Here is a 24,064-nt window from a genome sequence, read left to right on the forward strand (position 1 = left end):
CAGGTCTGGCTCTTACCTATATACTCCGTAAACATCCAGAGGCCCAGGGATATTCTGAGCCACTGTGTGTGAATGGAGTTTGGCCGTCTGTAGCTTTCAGCAGTCTCTTCAGGTGGTCGCACTGTGCAGCCTCATGGCTCATAAACAAAACTTTGATATGCTTTTAATGATCTTTCAAGTGTGTTGAGGATTTCTTTTCTGATTTTGAGGAATATACATCAGTATATTTTTAAACTTTAAATTTAGTTCATATATACGTTAGTAAAAACATTGAAACTGAAGTCTGGGGGAGGTTTGTGGAACTAGAATATTAGAATCAAATGTTTGGATTTAAAATCTAATATGACTATCAAGTGGCATGCTGGAAAATTTTAATTTATTTGGCTGTCTTTTAGTATGCCATTCTTAATCTCATCTGTCAAAGAAACAAAAATTATATTTTTCTAGTAGCTGTTTCCAGTTTTCAAACTTATGCATGCTTTCTTGCCTCTTTAGTCAATGTTTTCTTCATGTTTCTGGTTTAAACATGCAAAAATGTGTAATAATTACAGAGGTCCTGCTGTACAAGCTACCAAAGCAGCTGCTGGTACCAAGAAGTATGATCTTAGTAAATGGAAATATGCAGAACTACGTGATACCATCAATACTTCTTGTGGTAAGTGTTTGGAGAAGATCAGTAATATAAAATGTTCATAGTGATAGGTGATAAATACATAGATTGGGGTGAGGTGTGTGTGTGTGTGCGTGCGCATATATGTGTGTGTGTGTGTGTATATGTATATATGTATATATAAATATATGTGTGTATAAATATATGTATGTATATATAATACCTATATTATCTGAATCTTCGGTCTGTGAATGCAAAGTAACAAATAACAATCCAGTGTTTCTTGTTAAGGCTATTTTTCTTCCCACAGAACAATTAGGGTAAAATACTATATCCAGAGGATCCCACATAGTTGTGTTATTTAAATCACAGTGTTTGAATTCAGAAAACTATGAGTAGGAACGATGAATTCAGAAAACTGTGACTAGAAACAAAAGTATCATAATTGTACATAATTTCTCACTATATTCTTTCCCTCCATTTAGTATATCTGCATAATTAGAAAAGTCTTGCTTGTAAATCTAGTTTGTATTTTATCACAGTGACTTTTTACTCTATTGTCAAGACTTGTGGGCTTCGACAAGTTGTTTAACATTTCTGATTCAATTCCTTCATATATAGAAGACCTGTTTAGTTCAGAGTTTTGTGGAGCAAATGATATAAGATATAATGACATAAGGAAATGATCTGTAAATTTGAACAATATTATAAAATGCTTATCTTTATGAATAACTAGCTTACTTTTGATTTTGTATCATTAATTTAAAAATAAAAAATCTCCTTATGCCACGGAATAATTATATTATTACGTTAGATGAATAAATTAACATGTCTTTTTTTTTTTTTTTTTTTTTTTTTTTTTGCTCTATCTATGTAATCAATAGATATTGAGCTACTGGCAGCTTGCAGAGAAGAATTTCATAGGAGACTAAAGGTGTACCATGCTTGGAAATCTAAGAACAAGAAGAGAAATACTGAAACAGAGCAACGTGCTCCAAAGTCTGTTACTGATTATGGTAAAAACAGATCTGTACTTTTGAATGTTTTAAAATATGTACATATAAATGCATGTATCTGTACTTAAGACATTTGGGTAAAATGTCCCCTATAAATTTTCTCCTGCTGTAGAACTGTGAGCCATTGAATCTAACACAGCCTTGATGGCCTTTTATAGCATTATTTTTATGAGTATGTCTTTAAACTCTTTCTTGTTAAGATATATTGAATTTACTATAATTCAGACAATAATTTTCTTGTCTGTATTGAAGAGGGTGTGCATGTATAATTTTCACACATACACACCCACACACACACATGCACACACTCACAAGATTAAATGTGAAAACGTCAGGATTGCCATGCATCTTTTAATTTAAATGTGAAATGAATTTTACATATGAAAATGAGTTGCTAAAAAGGATGATGGTTAGTTTTTATTTTTAAATTTTCTATAATTTTTGTTTTTTAAATAAATAGAGATGAGGTCTTGCTATTTTGTCCAGGCTGGTCTCAAACTGCTGGGCTCAAGCAGTCCTCCTGCCTTGGCCTCCCAAAGTGCTGAGATTATAGGCATGAGCTACTGCTCCCACCCCTTTTTCTAATTTTTTTTTTTTTTTTTTTTTTTTTTTTTTTGAGACGGAGTCTCGTTCTGTCGCCCAGGCTGGAGTGCAGTGGCCGGATCTCAGCTCACTGCAAGCTCCGCCCCCCGGGTTTACGCCATTCTCCCGCCTCAGCCTCCCGAGTAGCTGGGACTACAGGCGCCCGCCACCTCGCCCGGCTAGTTTTTTGTATTTTTTAGTAGAGACGAGGTTTTACCATGTTCGCCAGGATGGTCTCGATCTCCTGACCTCGTGATCCGCCCGTCTCGGCCTCCCAAAGTGCTGGGATTACAGGCTTGAGCCACCGCGCCCGGCCTTTTTCTAATTTTTAAAATTGAATGTAGCTCAGTTTTTAGAAATAGTTCCCTGAAATACCCAATATTGTTATCTTTTTTATATGTCGGTATAAGTACTTTTCTGTTGCTCCCAGAATAGGGTTATAGCCTGGAAAAAGAAAGGAATTGATTCATGCATTGTCCATTTACACTCTTAATTCCTTTGTTTCAAAAAGAATTGTACTGCAAACATTATTTTATAATACTGCAAATATATGAAAGTGAGAAATACTACCTTGCTTCTGACTACAGTTTGCCTAGATCAGGATTTGATTTTTCATTGGGATCCTGAACATGGATTTTGTTATTTTGTTATGCAAAATGCCAAGGTGTATACTTGAAATTGGAAAGTAGAGTAGGAGAGATACAACCTAGTAAAAGCATGCATGAACTTTAACATTAACTGAGAATATGTGTGATATGTGAGTTGTAATTTCAGTCTTTAAAGCAATAATTGGACTTACTATGTTTAAGTTGGCACAATTTATTAGCTTAATTCTGGTTAACATCAAGGTGACAACAGATTTAATATTTTGTGTTTTTTTTCCCCCAAGGGGTATATTCCCAACAGTTGATAGCATAGTTTAGCAATGCAGGACCCAAGTTGACTTAAAAAATGAGTTCTTGGTTATGTTTTGCTTCCTCACTACCTTCCAAGTAAATAAAAGCAATGTTTAAATAAAGTCAATTTAATAGTGGAATTTTAGTGTTTCTAAGTTGTTGCAAAGAACAGATTGAGTGAGGGCAATATTATTATTAATAAGGGTAATATTAGTGCCAGTGATTGCTCAAGAGATGGCAGTCAGAATATAGGACTATGCAAGGGCAGTGGGAGGTCACTTGTAACCAAGAAGTGGCAGGTGGAAGCCACACTAAACACTGTGACACCACTCTCTTCTCCAGTTTCATTTTTTTCCTCTTCGAATTGAACACAACCAAACGATTACATTAGCTGTTCACTGTCTGTGTACTGAGTTCTGACCACAGATTACCTTTGTTTTGCAAAAAATGACAATGGACTGTTCTTTTTAGCTGTAAATGTTATAATTACTACCTTTAGCTTGACAGACTTTCATTATATTGTATTTCAAAATTAATACATCTGAGTGATCACACTTCTTAAAACAAAGAGAGGTTCTTGTAATATTTGGCACACACATTTTAAATTAATATACACATATTTATTGTATTTGTGAGTCAAACTTTGATACCTTATTCATCTAGCTTTACCCAAAAAAGATGCAAATAATATGTGGCTCACCTTGCCGGTTCAACTACTATTTCTGTTTGTACTATATTATTTGGGAAAACAAAAGAGTAGATTAGGAAAATTTCCTAAGGGTTCTATCAAGGTTTATGAACTAATTTAGGAATTTATGTGAACACAATCCCACACATACATATTAAGCCTTCAGAGAACTTGATTATGAGTCGCTTTCAGGATATATTTTATCAAATGTAACTTCTGCTCTGAAAAGTACTTTTTTTGCTTTTCTCTTTCTCTTTATGTTCTTATATAAAATTCATCCTGACACAGGAGCATAGCTAAAAGCAAAGGTTAAAGAGCACCAAGAAGCTCAGTTGAGAAAATTCTATACTTAGATGATTTCCTAATGTGGCAGCCAAACACCCTTTAAAAGGAAGTGCTGTGTAGTCTAATATTTAGAAGGAACAGTTCATTAATTTGAGAAAAAATGATGACAACTTATGATTAACAAAAATGTAGCTTCGTATTGTTGACTTAAAGAGTAATACGTTGACAGCTAATGGTAAACTCTTAAAATAATATGTAAGGAGCCTCAGACCCTCTTCCTGGTACAGTCCTGGATGAGCATGCTCTCATCTCATTTACTGCAGAGGGAGATTTTTAGAAATAATTTTTTGGGCAGTAGCAAATCACCTAGTAAATATTTACAGTAATTGTTTAAAACAATGATTTTTGAAAGTAGTTTTATTATAGTTTCTAAAATAAAAATGGCATGAGTTTAAGATTTAGACAGTTTAAAGAAAGCAAAACGTACTGTTATCAACAAGTAGTAATGTTTTTACTCCTGTAATATATATAATTTTCTGAAGAATTCTCATTATTTTCTATGAAAATTCTAGTAATGTATGAAAGGTGCTATAATCTCTCTTAAGTCATTGTTTTTGTTTGGATATATGTCCCAAAAATCACAGATGAAGTGTGATTTTTAAATTTTGGTTCTCTTTATATGTGCTTCAATCAGAAATTTCCTAAGCCTAATCAGTCAAAATAGCCTTTTAAAAAAATCAGAAAGCAGCACCTGCTTTTAGGTAATTCTGAGAATATTTGGCTTGTGGATAGGATATTTACTTTTCAGTCACCACCTCAATTGATGGGAAGACTTTTATAAATTAGAAAACTGCTCATTTAACAGTTTTGGCATTTTTATCTTTTCTTCAACATAAAATATTTGTTCACAGATTTTGCACCATTTTTGAACAGTTCACGTAAGTCAATGGGTGGTAACTCATGAGCTAACTGGAAGATGGGTTAAAATACTTTACAAAATACTAACTTCTATTAAACGTTGTTTTGCTACAATTTTAAGTGGAATTGTAGTGTGTTAAAGTTGTTATATCCATACTAAGATATATTTTAATTTGAGATGATGCTTTATTTGGATCACTCCAATATGTATATGTATTACAAAAAATCTAATGAAGTTAATGTTTTATCAAATTACTTACATTAAGAAAATGACTAGCATTTTAAACTGAGAGAGTATATAATTCTTATTGTAGCAAAACTCTTAACATAGCAGCTGACCTTTTAGAATAAAGACTAACTTTTAGGTGCTGGTTTTTGGTCACTGTATTTTCAAACACTGATGGTGTCTGCATTTCTGTCCAAAGGTATTTTAGTTTTATAGATAATGTGATAGTGTATGCAGGTTTAATAATGATACCTCCTTAAATAGAAAGAGGAGATTATTGTTACGTTTATAGCTTCTTATGATACACATTCTTTGGTAATTTAAAAGCTTTGAGTCACCTTAGTGTACAGTGAATCTCTTGTAGAATTAGTTGGGCAGTAATGATTTGGATATAATGTCACATTCATTTTCCAACTGGTTGGACCTGATGTTTTGAAGTGCTACTTATAATTTATAGGGCTGCATTTGAAGATTACACAATTGAATATGAGGGAAAGTTGTTTAGAATATTAGTTTCAATCTTTTAATGTCTGTATCTTTGTGTTTTTCCAGATAAGTATTCCTTTCTAGTCTTCCCCAACAAAATTTCAGTTCTCCCATTAGTAAGAAAAGCTATCAAAGACTTTCTATTTAGTTTCTTAATTTTATCCAGTATCTTAACTTACAGGAGACTTACTTCAAATTAAAAAGTCATTCATTAATTAATGAATGACTATCAGTATCATGGTAAATTTCTCGTAAACTGGACATTAAATTCTAATTCATTACTTAAGATGGAGGGAAGGTTTTAAAATTCTTGCTTTTGAATTAGTACATTTTCCACAATGTAGGGAGTTTTAAAAACTTAAAGTAGAAACACTGAACTCTTAAGTAGCTCTGGGAAAACAGGAGCGAAAGAATAGATAAGCAGATGTCTGTTAATATGTGATGCAACTTTTAAAGTTACTAACAAAACCGGGCCTCTCGTTCCTTCATAGGCATATTTAGCTTTGCTAACTGCTTTTTGCTTTCTCTGGTTTGCAAAGAAATAAATTCAACTGCTATAAAGCTTTTGCTATTTGTTGGCATAAAAAGTAGAATAAGAGTATTTTCATCCTTTCAGTATTTGCAAATTCTTACAAAAGCCATGTGGCTGTTCTCGACTTTATATCATATGTATATTTTACAGTATTTCTTTGACACACTTAGATTTTCATAATGAGACTCTTAATTGAGCTGCTGTAAATGGTTGGTCCACTTTTGAAGTTCTGTGAGTATGAAACATATTAAACAGGCTAACCAAACTTATTATACTGCTAAAGATGTAAAGTCATTGCCCCAGGGAAATCTTTACATTTGCAGATAAAATAAAAACCTACTTGTTAAGTAATGAAAATTGAGCTAGGAATGAATGATTGATATGAATGAAATGCCCAGTACTAGTAGAAAAGCAAGGATTTTTCTTTTCTATTGACAAGGAGAATCAAATGTTACATACTTTGCGCTTACTTCATTGGATTTTATTCCAAAAGAAATCTGATTTCAGAGTAAGTAAGTATCTTTAAGGGAAAGTTTATGCTTACTGTTATAAGGTAGTTTTTTTTTTTTGTCATATGGTTGTCTAAATATTGTTAATATCTGTGTTATTTGGTCATTTTAAATCCTAAAATTTGTTGGCAAAAGAAAAAAATTTTATATGACTTCTACTTTTTGTGGAAATAGTGATTAAATTGACAAATGTCTACATCCTTCAGATTTTTGAAATTAGTGTTTATTTTGTTCTATCATAAATAGTCTAATAAAAGTTACTTTACAAATTTGAACTCTTTGGAGGAAGAATATAAATTTAGTAAATAATAGTAGTTTGTTTTCCTGCTATGTGAGTTTATTTTAGGTTACTGTTACAGTGATCTGTGGGAATCTGACAGGGGTTTGTTGCTGATGGTGGTGGTGGGGTGTGTGTGTGTGTGTGTGTGTGTGTGTGTTTACAATGCTAAGAAACTTCTTAAGGGAAAGACAATTCTAAGAAGTAACACTCTGAATTTTATTAATTTGTAGGCAATAAATATTTGCATTTTGTTTTAAATTTACTATTAGGGACCTTTCTCCTTTTAAAAAAATTATTGGGGGTATATTTTAGGATTAAAGGCTCTTTTCTTTTCCCTTGAGCTGCTGGTATAACTTTCCTTGTTCTGTGTAATAGCTCAGCAGAACCCAGCAGCTCAGATTCCTGCCAGGCAGCAGGAGATTGAAATGAACCGACAGCAACGCTTCTTCCGCATCCCATTCATCCGCCCTGCTGACCAGTACAAAGACCCTCAGAATAAGAAAAAAGGCTGGTGGTATGCCCATTTTGATGGACCATGGATTGCCCGGCAAATGGAACTCCATCCTGACAAGCCACCCATCCTACTTGTGGCTGGTGTGTATGATTCACATGAAAAACAAATTATTAAACAAAAAAGATCATAAACTCTCTGACTGAAACATTCTAATGTATAATATAATAATTTATTAAATTTCAGGGTTGAGGCATGGAGTCTTGTGGTTAAGTCATATTTCCAGTTCATTGAGGATTAACTCATTTATAAATGTGAAATTGCTTGGATTAAATTATGTTCTTAGCACATAGAAACTTGTCTGTATCCTAAAAACCTTTCCATTTGTGTTTCATCATATCCATTGATTTGTAATGGCTTGAGGAAATGTAGCATTTTTATTAACTCTGATAATTTGTTTGATCAATAGCAGTGTTTATTAAAATTGAAAGGGTCCTTGATGGGGGACAAATTTTAGTTGTTTCTGGTGATTTTGTTAAGCAGATTTCCATCTTAGAGAAAAATAAAGTCTTAGGAAGATTTCAAATCTATGAGAATTAATAGGTATTTCAGGAATAAAATTGGTAAGAAATGGTCCTGAAGAGAGAGATGGTAATTTTCTGATATCTCACGGATACAGGTAAGGATGACATGGAGATGTGTGAGCTGAATCTTGAGGAGACTGGCCTGACTCGGAAGCGTGGTGCTGAGATCTTGCCAAGACAGTTTGAAGAAATCTGGGAACGCTGTGGAGGCATCCAGTACCTTCAGAATGCGATTGAGAGCAGACAGGCTCGGCCCACCTATGCAACTGCCATGCTGCAGAATCTGTTAAAGTAGATGTTGCACACCAGCCTTACAGCTGGGAACATTTGCCATGGTACTTAGGTAGGGTGTGTGCCCCCAGATTTAACCATTCCATAATCATGTTAGAGTTACTTCTATAAAGTGAACAGATTTTATTAATCATGGCTTTTGGTGAATTTGTTTAAGGTTAATTATGGTAGCAAATTTCGGACCTAAAAATTATTTTTCTGTATCCCGCTGTAACTCCTAAAACTCTCATTATTCTCTAACTATTACACTTGGGCACATTCTCATGTTTCTCATCCTTTGCCAGAAGACTACCTTACATCCATCATCATTGTTCTCTAGGAAAAGAGAACTTTTTTCAATATTCAAAATACTTTTTAAGGATGGCACAGTACCATATAACTGGAGTAATAAAACATGAGCTTACAGTCTTACAATAACTAAGCCACTTAAAATGATCCAGGCACTAATGTTTTGGTCTGAAAAGCTGTGTACTTTCTTTATGGACATTTTCAGAAATTTTTGGAAATTTCCATTAAAGATGGAAAATCTATTATTTTCCACCTTTGCAGTGTCTTAGTTTGAGTGAAACACTTCTAAGTTCTACAATTCTAGAAAGAGCCTTAATGTATTTGATGTATTCTGTGATAAGAGGTACTAAATAGTATCCAGCACAGATTTGCTTTTCTTTGCTAGCAAAATGTGTGTTGCTGTCAGAATATTCTTTTTATATTCCATGGAAAAATAAAGGAAATTCAGATTGTTTAAATGCCTAAAAGTTTTGAGATAAGTTTTGTTTCACTTAGGAAAGGAAATAGATTTTAGGTGGCATAGTGGCTTAACTGGACTGAATTCAAATATTCTTTCAACTTCATCTCAATAGCGATTTTTGTATAAGAATCTTGTCCAAGTTGTTCATTGATTTAGCAAGTGTTCTGCTTCCTACATCTTTCTTTTTAAGAAATTCCTAGTGTCTTTTTTGGCCTTTGAGGTTTTGGTAACTGTAGACCTGTTTCATAAGCTTTGTAATTCAGAAGTCCTTGTATTTAGTAAGTGCTTGTTTTACATAACTGATAATTTTAAAATGTTTTCTTTGTGTGCTGTTAGTATTGATTCAAATGTCAGCAGCTTTAAGCCTAATATTTATGACTTTCATATTAGGAATTTAAAGACAAAAATACATAAAGGAGTTATGCTGACATAATTCTAAGGAGTTTTGTTGTATTTTAGAATAAAATTATAAAGTAAAATTATTCTCTGTACTGCTTTTTTCTCCAGTTTTTACAGACCCTAACCTTTGAAATGAAATTCCAGTGATTTCTTTTTTCCCTAGAAAGATTACCTCAGTTAGGGAAGTATTTCCCAGCTGACTAGTGTTTGTGAGCCACAGACACTGTCTTCAGAATTGATTCTCTCATAATGTCTTAGTATAGAAATGTTTATTTATTATGATACATGCAAATGATTGTCTTGAGTTAAATGGTCGTGTCTGTGCTATTAATTGAGAATGCAAATGTGATTATCTTTTGAAGCCTGTATTACTGCATAGATTCACCCACCCTGGGGTCATTTAGTCCCTGTGATTGGTGACAGAAGGTGTAGCTACTGAAATAAATGACCTATTCTCTCTCTTCCATCTCTTGCCTTTAATTGGTGTTTTTATGTATGTAGGATATAAGCTTTGTTCCTAACCAGTAGTGAGTAAAGTTCTTGAACAAAATTTAGTAGCCAAATTGGTTTTTAATGACGTGTCTCTTTAGTACGTTTTTCAGAAATAGTTTTGTGTATCTTTTAGATACATTAATAGGCACTAGATGGAAAATTAAAGAGTTAAACTTATTTAAATGAGAGAATCTAATGTAGAAATTTGTAAGAAACGTATCACAGCAAAGCATTGTTATAAGTGGTTAGTTTTTGACTCTAATAGTTAATACAATTATAGTTAATTTTAAGCCATAATGTTTCTAATCATGTCACACAGCTGTCCTAGAACTTATCTATTTAAAATAGTTTCCTGAGTTAATTTTGGCCAGCAGGGCAACTGCCCTAATACAGATAGACTTACAGTAACCTACATACACTAGATGCACATGCGCAGAGATGCCCCTTTGCTGGAGAAACTTAGGACCCTGTCAGCCTTTTAAAGGAAGTAGCAGGAATGGTGTCCTAAATGGTGTTCATGCAGCTGCTTTACCATGTTCACAGTCAAGCCCATGCATGCTAGGTTAAAACTGTGGAAGTCAAAAGTAAATTCACTCATATTTTAATCAGTCATTTTAACTGAGATTTAAAATTAGAAGTTTAAACCGCTGTATATAAAGAACTAATCTTTTCTTAATACCAGTTCCTTCCATAGCATATGCTTTGCAAAGGCAGCATGCATAAAATATTTAAAATGAGAGGACAGAATGTGTTCACATTTGATTCAATTATAATGTAATTCCTAATTCTGGTAACACAGTTGAGATACGTATTATGGGTTATGGGAACTCATTGGGAAAAGGAAGTTACTCTAATTTGCGTACGTTAAGAGAATACTGAGTTTTCTTAGTTATGAAGTTGGGGAGATGGCACCTTCTCAGAGAAAGGTGAAAATATGAGGAAGAAACAAAATAGTGCCTGTAGGAGCACAGGGCCACACAAAGGCAGTCTGTTGTTACGCTCATTCTGCTTCTGTAATGACTTTTCATAGGTCATTCTTGTGAACCATTTTGTTTTGCAAGCAACCGAGGAAAGATCATCTTAAGTGGAATATCAGTGGTGGTTGTGAACACTTAGAGAATAGCAATCCACAGGCAAGAACAATGGTATTGTTTGTAGAGCTTTATTAATTGGATATTTTTTTAAAGACATTTGTATTCACAGGTTATTACTGTAGTTCTCAGGGTATCCAAACATGAAGATCATTTTTTTTTTTTTTTTTTTTTTTTTTTTTACCTGAAGTAGCTTAAGAGTACTTGGATCAGTAGAATAAATATTTATTGAGTCAATCAGCCAGCCAATTAATATCATGTTAGTGATAGACCTGCCTCCTTTTATGGAAGAGGTAACAGATCCAGAGCGGTCAAGTAATTTAGTTCTAGACTGAAAAATATATCAAAGCCTTTGCTCCAATCATATGTTAACAAAAAGAACCAAAAGAAACACTTTTTAGTAGCTTCTGTGGATTTACAAAGGGTTGCCTCTCTGTCATTCCACAAATTGAGAAGGTGTGACAGGTCTTCCCTATTTATCATTACCAATAATAACAAGTATTGAGAGTTTTAAAATTTCTCCCAGAAGATAAACTAACAAGGACGGAAGGATAGAGGATACCTAAACATGAGAATAAGGACATGTTGGAGTGGGGGGAACAGTTGTAACAATAAGGAAAGAAAAGAGCAGCAGCGGAAGAGACAGGTTATGTGCCCCTAAAGATTCTGCACCCCCAGTTTGGAACCACTGATACATTTTAGGACATAGAGCACTCGTAGATCTCTACTAAGTTTTAGAATGAATAATGTGTAATTTATAGGATCAGAACCTATGGTTATTAAAACTTGGATCAAAATATGCTCAGTGTATACATTCTTAGCATATAGGAATGGCACTGCCACACTGGAGAAGGTCAGCAGTAAATAGGCATTCAGTACATAAGCCTCAGGGAAGGGTAAGATGGAGAGACTGGCAGAGGTAGCGCCTGCTCTGCTAGGACCGCATCTTTGAGTACGCTTTAGTTCAATTCAAATCAGTGTATTCTTTCCCCATTGCTAACCTAATATATGAAACAAGCTTAGCTGTCTCAGAAGTTTTTCAAGAGATAATCAGGAAAAATTAATGCACATTCAAAAGGAGAATCTTCAATACTAATTTGTTTTTTTAAAAATAGATTTAGGGCCGGGCGTGGTGGCTCACACCTGTAATCCCAGCACTTTGGGAGGCTGAGGCGGGTGGATCACGAGGTCAGGACTTCGAGACCAGCCTGTTTCACCCCGTCTCTACTAAAAATACAAAACATTAGCCAGGTGTGGTAGTGGGTACTTGTAATCCCAACTACTCGGGAGACTGAGGCAGGAGAAGCGCTTGAATGCAGGAGGCAGATGTTGCAGTGAGCCGAGATGGCGCCATTGCACTCCAGCCTGGGTGACAAGAGCGAAAGTCCATCTCAAAAAAAAAACAAAACAAAAAACAAAAAAAGATTTAGGGGGTACCAGTGCAGTTTTGTTACATGAGTATATTGCATAGTGGTAAAATCTGGGCTTTTAGTGTACCTAACACTCAGATAAGCATACATTGTGCCCAATAGGTAATTTTTCATTCCTAAAGCTTTTCTCACCCTCCCACTCTCTGGAGTCTCCGATGTCGGTTATTCTACTCTCTATATGTCCATATCTACACATTTAATCCTGATTTGTACCAAGTAGCATCTTACCTTTAAATCACAGTTTTATAAGTTGGTTGTTTTCTTTTTACTTAACGAAAATTCATCTAGTCAAACTGTCAGTTTTTCCTCATTTCATTAAAAGTGTATATCTAATGCTTTCTCTAAAAACTGATGTACTGGAAATACAAATAAATAAATGCTCCCTGTGTAGAATTTCCATTTGCATCTTGTGCTTTCAATATGGTTACAGGGTGTCATGAACAGGTTGCAAATGGTGCACTTATTGCCATGTTTCAGATGGAGTAAGTTAGAGAATTCTAGGCTCCTGAAGCTTGATCCAGTCGCCAGGGCTGGAAGCACTGTGTTAGGTGGCTGCAGGAAGAAGCAAGGAACTCAAGGCAATTGAAACTTCTTTGAACATTGGCCCCAAATTTCCTATGTGATCTCCATCCAGGAAACAGGCAGGCCTCTGTGTGAGTGACAGCTACTTATTTTGCTGAGATTAGAGACACACCAAATTTTGGCTGCCTTTCTCCAGGCCCTTACTAATCTGTGAGAAGACACAGGATGTAAAAAATGGGGACCCAAAGAAGGCTCCTTCTCCCTAAGGCCTTGAATATAGCTGGTCCATTCCCTGTGTCAAGAACCTATCATGATCCTGGTGGGTCCCGTGAGAGTGGAAGGAGACTTTGGCTATCTCACCTCATCAGCTCTTCCCTGGCTGGTTGGAAAAGACCAACTCAAAAGAGGGGTGATCCAAAGAGTGAGAGACACCACAAAATGGGACCCTCCCCACAGAATATAGGGCTTTAACCTACTTCTCTTTCTCCATAGAAAACTACATTTCCTATACTAGTTAGAGCACAAGCAGTATAGGGAATGAGGAATACATTATACAGGAGTGATAGTGATAGATCCTTTTTTCTCCTGATGAAATGCTTTCCTGTACTTTTGGTCAGCCTATCATGCTTCTATCATTTGTTTTCCTCTGTGAAGTTCCAGGGATATGGAAGTGGGTAGGTACACCTCTTGCCACCAACTCTTGCCACCATTCTTTGTTCTGTGGCACCTTGTCATCATATTTCACCTTGAAGTCCTTGTCCCACATTATAGATCTTCACTTTGGTACACACACACCAAAGTTAGTGTGAGGAAGTAGTCAGTGAAGTTATTATAGGACGACATCGTTCATCTGTGGTGGAAGACAGGATTGGTATGGGAATGTTGATGAAAGCTAGGTGTTTGTGAGGGTTTGTAACCCTTATGGGGCACTACCACTTCCCAAAAAATTGTCTCCATTATTAAGAACATTTTGTTTTTATTTGTGTGTGTGTGTGTGTGTGTTTGAGACACAGTCACTCTGTTGCCCAGGCTGGAGTGCTGTGTGATCTTGGCTCACTGCAACCTCCACCTCCTGGGTTCAAGTGATTCTCCTGCCTCAGCATCCTGAGTAACTGGGACTACAGTCACGTGCTACCACACCCAGCTAAGTTTTGTATTTTTAGTAGAGACGGGGGTTTCACCATGTTGCCCAGGCTGGTCTCAAACTCTTGACCTCAAGTGATCCACCTGCCTTGGCCTCCCAAAGTGCTGAGATTATAGGCGTGAGCCACTGTGCTTGGCCTGTTTTTATTTTTGAAGCTTACTGTTAAATGTTGCTTTTTGGGTTTGCTACTTTGTTGTCTTTTGGCATGCTTTTCATGTCAAATTTTCATGCTTAAAATCATTTATTGAATACATAAAGCAAATCTAGAGAATATCTACTAAAACATAGGCTCATTAAAAATCTATGAGTATAGCGCTTTTGCTTTATTGAAATTAAGGTTTTGCAAATATATTAGAACATTTGAAAGAGATACAGACATTCATTTTTCATTAAGCAGCACATTAAAAATGGACTGAATTGGATTACACTGATGCCAGTCTAGGTATACACACACCAAAACTGGTGCGAGGAAGTATTCTGGTCATTATAGAAGACATCGGTCATCTGTGGTAGAAGACAGGAATTGACTATGTCATATAGTACGACTTCACCCTTCTCCCAATATACCATCTTCTTTAAAAATAGCTTTGTGTAGTAACAAGAAAAGATTTTCCATGGTATGTATATCTGAACCTCAGTTTCTTTTAAAGAATAATTCAAAGATTATTGGCAACAAAACAGTCTACTATGTAAGCAGTAGTTGCGTATAAAACTAGTGTGCCTAATAACTGCATACTGAGGTTTGTGTTTATCAGACATTGTAGTGTGGAGCATATATACACTCACTACAGCGCCTACACACTACATACATTCATGCATTTAGAGAGACCTTCATCTCTCTGGATACATAGTCCTCTTTTAAATGTACATTCTAGCATATAAAGAGTTTGCTTCCCAATAAATTGTTCAGTCCCTAAACAATAAGTAAGCTGTGCTTGTTGCAAATGATCTGTGAGTAAAATTTTCAGGGAAGCTGGAAGCAAACCTGGTTTACGATCACTTTGACTATCATCCAAGACTAGTAAAAATGTATTTCACTGATTGCATTTGGGGTTTTAATATAAGTGTCTTTTTCTTCAGAATTTACTGGTTGTCAAGTATATTACTCTTCTATACTTGAAATATGGTGTGTGCTGATTCTCAAGTGTTGACTGTATGCCTGGATTTTGATGACCAGTGAATATGCCAACCTCTCATTTTCCTTGAGAAAGCAAATCATCTCTCTTGAGATAGCTTAAATTATAATTGTACATTTTCAGTTTTTAATTTCCTTCCCAGTCTTGATGGTTAAATTCTTCATATTCTATGGTCAGTAATTCAGAATTTCTTTAACTGATTACCTGAAAAAGAAATAGTTTTAAGAACTTAAGAAATGCCACCCAAGGTCAAACCAATGGTTCATTCCAATATTACTGCCACTGGTAGATAAGAGGATGTGCTTGCCATTTATGACATCTTCTTTGAAATGTTGAAGATGGCCTCAAAATATGCTTAACTTTATAACTGACTAGAAATGTACTCCATGCCCTCTTAAGCGTGAATTCTCAGGCTGACCCATCTCATGGAGCAGGAGTGGCAGATAGTCTGTGAATGAGTCACCATATTCCTATCCAACCATAGTAGACACCGTTAATGTATTACAGCATGCTTCCTCAGGGAACTCATGTCTCCTCTGAATGTCCGTCAACACAGAAATCCACGTAGCCAGGAATAATCAGCACTGACACTTGTTCAGGCCTTAAAGTAAGATGTAGTTCTTCAAGTTTACTTCCTACTGTGAAAATTATCACTTCCTTTTATTTATTTGAAATGTGATCCATAATTCTATCTGGTACTTCAGGATTTAGTTGGACGTTTTGTCAATATCAGATCCTGTGTCCTATTGGCATTTTATGGCCCTAGTCTAAACTTTTTCTGTTTTTCCAATTTTCTTTGTTTCAGGAAACTAAAGTGGCACACATTCCCAGTGTGCACTTGGATACACAAAATTATTATTAGCATTTGGTGTGATTACCCCAGTATCCTTGATCATGTATTGACTGTGATAACTTTTGTAGGTGCAAACTTTGAGGCATTTGTTTTTATCCAGCACTGTAGACTTTAGTAGACATTGGCTGATTATCACCGGTTGTTTCTATCAAAGACTATAATTTTTGAAAATGGGTAGTTTTAGGCTAAAGATTGTCCAAGGCTTTTTTCCCCAAAGTTATTTTTAAAAACCATGTCAACTATATATAAATTGCTTATAGACAAGTTATTTTCCTTTGTAAAATAAAATTATTTTAGTAAAATAAGTCGATTAAGTGAATATTTTAAAAGAGACGTCTAGGACACTGAAAAATATCTGAAGATGAACTTTTACGAATTTTTTGAAGTTACTCGTTCACAAATCTTGTTTCTTCATATTTTCTACATATTTTTCCTTTAGCTGATTATTATTTGAAATTGAAAGTATATAAAATTATTCAATGCCAGGAATATAAGTTATTATTGTAAAGATTTCAACCTTAAAATATACTTGATAAATTACATGTATATTTTTATAAGAAAAGGTTGGGAATATTATAAGATACTTGGATTGGTTTTGTTATTCTGTTGTTTTATCTACACATTTCGGTTAGTCCCAGCCTTCTGACTCTAGAAAATATCCCCTTGCACTAGAAATATCCTTTTGCACTAGAAAATATCCTCCCCTTAAAACAGTAAATTAGAAAGTATCTTGCTTATTTCTATTTAAAACAAGAAGGACAGAAATGTTTTTAATTTCCTTCAAAAGTCAAGTTTAGTAATTACAACCAACTTATAAAAGAAAGCATGATTTTACCTTGTTATTTTGTTGATTTTGGAACTTTTTAACACTAGTTTTGTATGCTTGATTTTCAGAGTGATCTGGCAACCTACAAAAGAAAGCAAAAACATAGTATCTTGTTTCTTGGGCTTATCAACATTAATAGTAACTACATCTTTCTACTATTTTAGTTTTAATATCATGACAAGTGAAAATAGATAACATATTTTTGCAGGTGTCTTCCATTTGAGTTGGAAGAAGTGTGCTTTCAGCATTTGCCCCGAGTTTTGTCTTTTAGTTGGCTTACTATTTCTTAGGCAGTGGTCTCAGAAGGACTGAAGGATTACAAAACATAGATTTATTTCTCAATTCAAGTTCTGAGTTGTAGTTGCTGAAAAACAACTCTATAATAGCATATTGCTAATAGAATTTAAACCACAATAAAATGTCACCTTATTTCAGTTAGAATGGCTATTATCAAAAATCCAAAAGATAACAAGTGTTATCGAGGATGCAGAGAAAAGGGAACCCTTATACCCTGTTGGTGGGAATATAAATTAGTACAGTCATTATGGAAAACCGTCTGTAGGTTCCTAAAAAAATTAAAAATAGGACTACCATATGATCGAGCAATCCCACTACTGGATATCTAGCCAAAGAAGATGAAATCAGTATATCAAAGAGATACCTGCAGTCCCATGTATATTGCAGCAGTATTCATAATACGCAAGATTTGGAGTCAACCTGTGTTCATCAATAAAGTGTGATATATATGTATTACATATATAATTATAAAATTACATATAAATTATATAGTATATATAATATATATGATTTATATGTAATTATATATAATATATACTATATATAATAGAATACTATTAAGTCATTAAAAGGATGAAATCCTGTTATTTGTCACAACATGGATGAACCCAGAAGACATTATATTAAGTGAAATAAGCCAGACACAAACAAATACTACAAGCTCTCACTCATGTGGAATTTAAAAAGCTGATCTCATAGAAACACAAAATAGAACAGTAGTTACCAGAGACTGGGGAGGGGAGGGAGGAGGGTATCATGGAGAGAGATTGGTCAATGGGTACAAAGTTACAATTAGGTAGGTGGAATAAATTCTGGTGTCCTACTGCACAGTAGGATGACTGTAGTTGATGTATATTTCAAAATAGCTATAAGAGAGGATTTTAAATGTTCTTACTACAAAGAAAGGATAAATGTTTGAGATGATGGGAATGCTAATTACCCTGATTTGATCATTACACAATGTATACATGTATTGAAATACCACATTGTACCCCATCTGTATGTACAATTGTGTGTCAGTTAAATTTTTTAAAGAAAAATAAACATTTTTAGACTTTTCTATATACATAATTTCTATTGATAGTGTATATGCATTTTACATTTTGTGTTTTTCTTCTTTGCATTATAAAATGGGCATAATATTTAGGAGCTATCTTCCTATATATATTCCCTTATTAAACTTTTTTCTTTCTCTCAACATCTGTTTATTACAATTTCAGGGAATGGGAGAAGGACGGAAAATTCCAGTCCTAGTGCTCGACGAGAAGAAGGCAGAGGAGAGAGGAGGAAAAATACAGTTTAAGGAGGTTGAGACCAGGTGCAGTGACTCATACCTATAATCCCAGCACTTTGGTAGACTGAGGTGGGAGGATTGAGCCAAGGAGTTCGAGACCAGCCTGGGCAACATAGTGAGACCCTATCTGTACTTTTTTTTTTTTTTTTTTTGAGACAGAGTCTTGCTCTGTCAGTCACCCAGTGGAGTGCAGTGGCATCTCAACTCACTGCAACCTCCGTCTCTCAGGTACAAGCGATTCTCCTGCCTCAGCCTCCCCAGTAGCTGGGATTACAGGCACACACAACCACACCCAGCTAATTTTTGTATTTTTAGTAGAGACAGGGTTTCACCATGTTGGCCAGGATGGTCTCGAACTCCTGACCTCAGGTGATCCACCCACCTTGGCCTCCGAAAGAGCTGGGATTACAGGCGTGAGCCACCGTGCCAGGCCTGTATTTATTTTTTTAAAGGAAGTTGATTAACAATTTCCTTGTTCCCCGTCCCACCACCTAAGGCAGCATTTTTGGTTCCAATTTGTCCTGGTTGGGAGACTTGGAGGCTTTGAGAATGCCAGGGAGGGGGCAGATGCCTGGGATCAGAACTAAGAGATCACAGGTCAGGGGAATATGGAACTAGAAAACTTCCAGAAGAACTGTCAAGACCAGGAGAGCCATACCTCACTATATGTTCCAAGCAAACTGAGTTGTCTAAAGTGATTGCTCAAATAATTAATCAGATGAAGTTTGGACTACTTTAAATTGGACTATATAAAATCTCAACCTTTTCCTCCCACAAACCCACTCACTAACCAAACCTGCCCACTATTCAGTGGAGAAAGAGCTCAAAAGGGAGTTGGTAACAACTATTGAGAGGGAAAAAAACTAGACCTCCTTTTCTCCATTTGAGGTGTAGCATGTGAGTGAACCTGTGACTTTGCTGTGATTACAACAAGCACTTCCATATGATTAAAACATCCTCATGAATGTCACTTTGTACCATCATTTACTGAAACTGTCCCCTATATTTAGAAACAATTTTCATTAGTACAAGTAATGTCACAGAGAGCATATTAGGCCTATTAAATTAAAGGACAAAAGTGAGAATGTTAAGACCTGAAAAGGAAAAGTCAGAATCTACTCTGTTAGATTTAGATCTGCACTTTGTTTTTGTATATGCATACTGATAATTGTGATTAATAAGAGCCTAACTCATTATACCAAAAAAAGGAAGTTTCAAGTAAGTTCCTAGTATGACAGAATGTATGTATATGACATCCAAAATTGAGGGAAGGGTAAAAATGTACGGAGTATAGTTATAAATATTGGATGGAGGAAAAGAATAGAAGGAAAAATAAAGGTGAAAATGTAATGAGAAACAATGACAAGTAACTGAAGTAATGGAAACTGCTCTTTGTGTGTCAATGGTAGTCTTCTCCGGAGGGCACTTGCCCTCAGTATCATTTCCCCATCTCATCACTTTCAGGTAGAATAACAAAAACAGCAGCTAAATTTACAGTTCTTTAGAGAACGCTGTTTTCAAAGTTGCAGCACTTGGTGTTCTCATGGATTTGCTTCTGAGTTTAAGTGCCAGGTAGGGAATCTTAGTTTTTCCTTACAGGGCTACCCTTTGTTGACAGAAACAGCTCCAATAATGCTAGTAGTGAGTAACTTACACTGAAAGGCATCTAATTTATTCCTTACCAAAACCCATGAATTTATTCCTGTTATTCCCATTAGATAGATGAGAAATTTGGAGCTTAAAGGCAGGGGGTGGGGAAGTGGCTTAAAGTCACACCTCGTTGGAGGCAGAGCTCTTAACTGAAATTTGGGTCAAACTTTAAAGCCTCTAATTGTAACCAGTGTCTTACCTATGGTTGATTGGGTTTTAATTTGTCAGCTAATCCTTATATAAATAAATTTAATCACATAAATGATGGCATCTTGGGACGAACAGAAAGAACTGACGGGAGGAGGAGCAGGTCACGGAGATGCACAAGGGATACTCAGAGCACTGCTGTGGTCCTGTTTCTTCATGAGAATCTGTTTGAAGTAGCTCGTAGGGGCAACAGGGGTTTGTCCTCATGCTGAGGATATCAGGGGTTAATACTTAACATTTAAAAAGGAATATTCAGGAAGTGGAAAAGGGCAAAATTGGGGTGATATGGGAATTTCTCCCTTCTTCCTGAAGAAATTAAGCATTTTTCCCTCCCTCCCTCCCTCCCTTTCTTCCTTCCCCGCTTCCTCTCATCTATTGCCCAACATCTAGCAGGGTGCCGGGCACATGGTGATCAAAAGTGTTCATTTCATTCCATTAGTCTAAGGAGCATCAATTTTCTGATGTAGTTGAATCCCATGTTATGCCCCAGAGACAGGCACAGGTGGAGGAAGTAGAGCACCACCAACCTTTTCGAGAGGTGTCTATTTCCAGATCACCTTATGCCTTGCTTTACTGATCTCACTTATGACAACCTAGAAGTAAAGCAATCTTTCTCATTAAAGAAAGAGAAATGTTTAAAATTATGAATTTTACAGCCATCTGAAATACCAAATAGGGCCGATTAAAATAAAAACTGAATACATTCCTGTTCACAAAAGCAGTATACAACCCTCTTCTTATTCACTTTAATCCAGCCTTGTTCATTGACCCTTTCTTTCCACCCCTCAACCTTTCTTTTTTTAGATGGAGTCTTGCTCTGTCGCCCAGGCTGGATTGCATGGTGCGATGTTGGCTCACTGCAACCTCCACCTCCTAGGTTCAAGCGATTCTCCTGCCTCGGCCTCCTGAATAGGTTGGATTACAGGCATGTGCCATCATGCCCGGCTAATTTTTGTGTGTCTGTAGAGACGGGGTTTCACCATGTTGGCCAGGCTGGTCTCCAACTCCTGACCTTAGGCAATCTGCCCACCTCAGCCTCCAAAAGTGCTGGGATTACAGCTCCCAGCCCAACCCTTCTTTCAAATTACACATGTGGGCTGGTTCCGAACATAGTGAGTTCTCTCAGCTGATTGTTTACGGTCAATTGCAAATGGAAATGCTTGTTCTATTTCTTTCCCTCTTCTTACTACTGCACTTGACTAGCCTAAAACAAAATTTACACAAGTGATACATGAACAGATTCTCATTATTAAAAACCCCGGACCTCAATTTCACTCCATTTCATTGTTAACTGGAATGATAGTTGTGTACCTATTCCACATTTTTGCTATGAATTCACTTACACGTTAGATTGAACCATGCAAAACTGCCAATATTTGATGATTTGTGACTGACAAAATGGCAGTGCCATATGGTTGAACCTAATATACTTAAAGTACAGTATTATTATTAATTTATTACATGTACAGGATCTTTTATGCTGCAATTTGCTTTCTCATTTAATGATATGTTATTTTTCCCTCTATGGCAGCTCCAGTAGCGTTATATGTATTGCTGCCTTTAGCTGCTGTTTCACAGTAATGTACTGCACTCTAGGTTAACCATTTCCCTATTGATGGGCTATACAATTGTTTCATGACTCAAAGCATTAATGCTGTGAACATTCTTGTAAGCATAACTCGGTGCACAGGTGCAACTATTTCTGTAGAAATAGTTGTCTAAAAGTAGAGTACCTGAGTCAAATTTAAAATTTTATAGATAATGACAAATTTATTTTGAAAAAAGGCTTTTCCAATTTGTATATCCACCAGCAACGCTTGATGGAACTTGCTTTCCTCCATATTCCCACACTGAGTATCATCAATCTTCTTGTGCCAAATTCAAATGGTATCTCCTTATTGTTTTTGCATTTCCCTGATTATAGTGAGATCCAGAATCTTCTGTATTTTACTGGTCATGTGGGTTTCTTCTATGAATCACACCTCTGTATTTTTTGCTTATTTTATTATTAGGATGTTTGTCTTTATTAATACATGTTCATCCTTTGTCTGTAATATAGGTTGCATTATATGGAAACTTTCCTGCTCCCTTTTTGCTCATAAGGCCACCTTCATAACACCTAAAGTCTGGTTCCTGAATAGAAAGCCATTTGTATCTTGCCTCCTTTTCCTCCTTCTAAAAAGCTTCTCTTAACCTTTCTGTCTGGAAATGAAGGAATGATTAAACACATCGTAACACATCTAGAAAACGGACCATTATGTAATCAGTAAAAATGATGCTACAAAAATATTTCATGATATGGGGAAACATTCTAAGTTTAAAAAAGAGGACTATAAAACAAGAAAGTCTGAATCTATTGTGCTTTAGAAAATTCCATATAAATCAATTTTATGTGAACATGAACACCAAAAGATAATGTGTTGAATTAACGGGATTTTTATTTTTTTGTCATAATTTTCTATATTTCCAGCTTTCTTATGATGAAAGCTATTATGTTTGCTTTCAAACATCAAATTTTATGCACAAATACATCCCCAATTAAGGTAGTAGACCAAGTATTCAGTCTTTTAAAGCTGATACAGGTTCTTTCTACCTTCCCTATTGGTCTTTAGGAACTCTTGCCGGGATGCCTGGAGCAGGGTTCTCAAAGTGGGGTCCTAGGAGCGGCAGCATCAGCTGTACCTGAGCCCCATCCAGACCTACTGAATCAGAAACAGGGCATAGTAAGGCGCAGCCATGTTGTTTTAACAGGCCCTTTTCTGGGTGATTCCTATGCTCACTAAAGTTTAAAAACCATGGGTTGAAAGGACTGTATGAATTTACTCTAATGATGGGTTTCTCAGAAGGATGAGTAATGAGTTCTTGGGTCTATGAAGTTAGCATGCTTGACCCACCTGCATGGAGCTCCCTTTCCCTGGAGGACCTCGCATTCCTTTCTGCCAGGGCCACAGAGGCCCGGTTCTAGACCGTCCAGGCCCCCCTGGCTCTCATATCCTGGTTTGCAGCGACACTCCGCTTCCTCAGTCCATTCGTTCTTTACACACTGGGCAAATTCGCCGCAGGCCAGGAACTTGCAGGGATCTGCTTGATCAGCTGTAAGAAATGGGGCAGATGTTAGCGAATGTATGACTCTCTCAGCAATGGAACTGGCAGCAGTCAAAGGCAAGAGACCAAATATATTTGCTATTACCTCATTTTGGAGTGGGTTGCACAGTTGTGGTATCAGACTGGAGGGAAAAGAGAACCACACTCTGTATCTTTGAAAAATGAATTTACAGATACAAGTGATATTATATTTAGCTCCAAATATAATTATTTACAACCTTCAGTGTGCATCTGAATCATCTGGAGGCCTTGTTAAAACATATTCCTGAGCCCCACACTCAGAGTTCCTGTGCAGGCAGCGTGGAATGGGGACTGAATTCTGGCTCTAAAACAGTTCCAGGTAATGCTGATGCATCTGGTCTGGGGAGCACATTTTGAAAACCGCTGCATTAGAGAATTAGGAATGTTTTGTTACTTAGTTTTTTTGTTTTAAGTAAGCATTTATAAAGCAGTAAAGTCATCATTTATGTTCACGGCCTTGAGAACTCAGGATGATTTCCTGATTTCAAATATAAA

General features: G+C 35.9%; 2 protein-coding genes across 9 annotated transcripts in view; one reads left to right on the forward strand and one right to left on the reverse strand.

Annotated features, from left to right (window-relative positions):
• Positions 1–9,582, forward strand: part of MYO6 (myosin VI) — a 172,062-nt gene extending 162,480 nt beyond the window's left edge. For 4 of the 7 annotated variants that reach the window (XM_010372237.2, XM_010372241.2, XM_010372239.2 and 1 more), the window contains 5 exons: positions 552–655; positions 1,495–1,626; positions 4,989–5,015; positions 7,404–7,622; positions 8,159–9,582. In XM_010372237.2, coding sequence (XP_010370539.2) covers positions 552–655; positions 1,495–1,626; positions 4,989–5,015; positions 7,404–7,622; positions 8,159–8,358 — 682 coding nt within the window. In that variant the 3' untranslated portion in view covers positions 8,359–9,582. The remainder of the gene's footprint in view (positions 1–551; positions 656–1,494; positions 1,627–4,988; positions 5,016–7,403; positions 7,623–8,158) is intronic. The other 3 variants (XM_010372240.2, XM_010372242.2, XM_010372238.2) reach the window with 1 other exon arrangement.
• A 5,926-nt stretch (positions 9,583–15,508) lies between these two features.
• The window catches only part of IMPG1 (interphotoreceptor matrix proteoglycan 1), a 158,119-nt gene continuing 149,563 nt past the window's right edge, over positions 15,509–24,064 (reverse strand). For both annotated transcript variants that reach the window (XM_030929175.1, XM_010372244.2), the window contains 3 exons: positions 23,338–23,536; positions 17,005–17,077; positions 15,509–15,520 (listed from right to left, as the gene is read on the reverse strand). In XM_030929175.1, coding sequence (XP_030785035.1) covers positions 15,509–15,520; positions 17,005–17,077; positions 23,338–23,536 — 284 coding nt within the window. The remainder of the gene's footprint in view (positions 15,521–17,004; positions 17,078–23,337; positions 23,537–24,064) is intronic.

Source organism: Rhinopithecus roxellana, chromosome 4, assembly GCF_007565055.1.
Source record: "Rhinopithecus roxellana isolate Shanxi Qingling chromosome 4, ASM756505v1, whole genome shotgun sequence".
NCBI classification, from domain to species: domain Eukaryota; kingdom Metazoa; phylum Chordata; class Mammalia; order Primates; family Cercopithecidae; genus Rhinopithecus; species Rhinopithecus roxellana.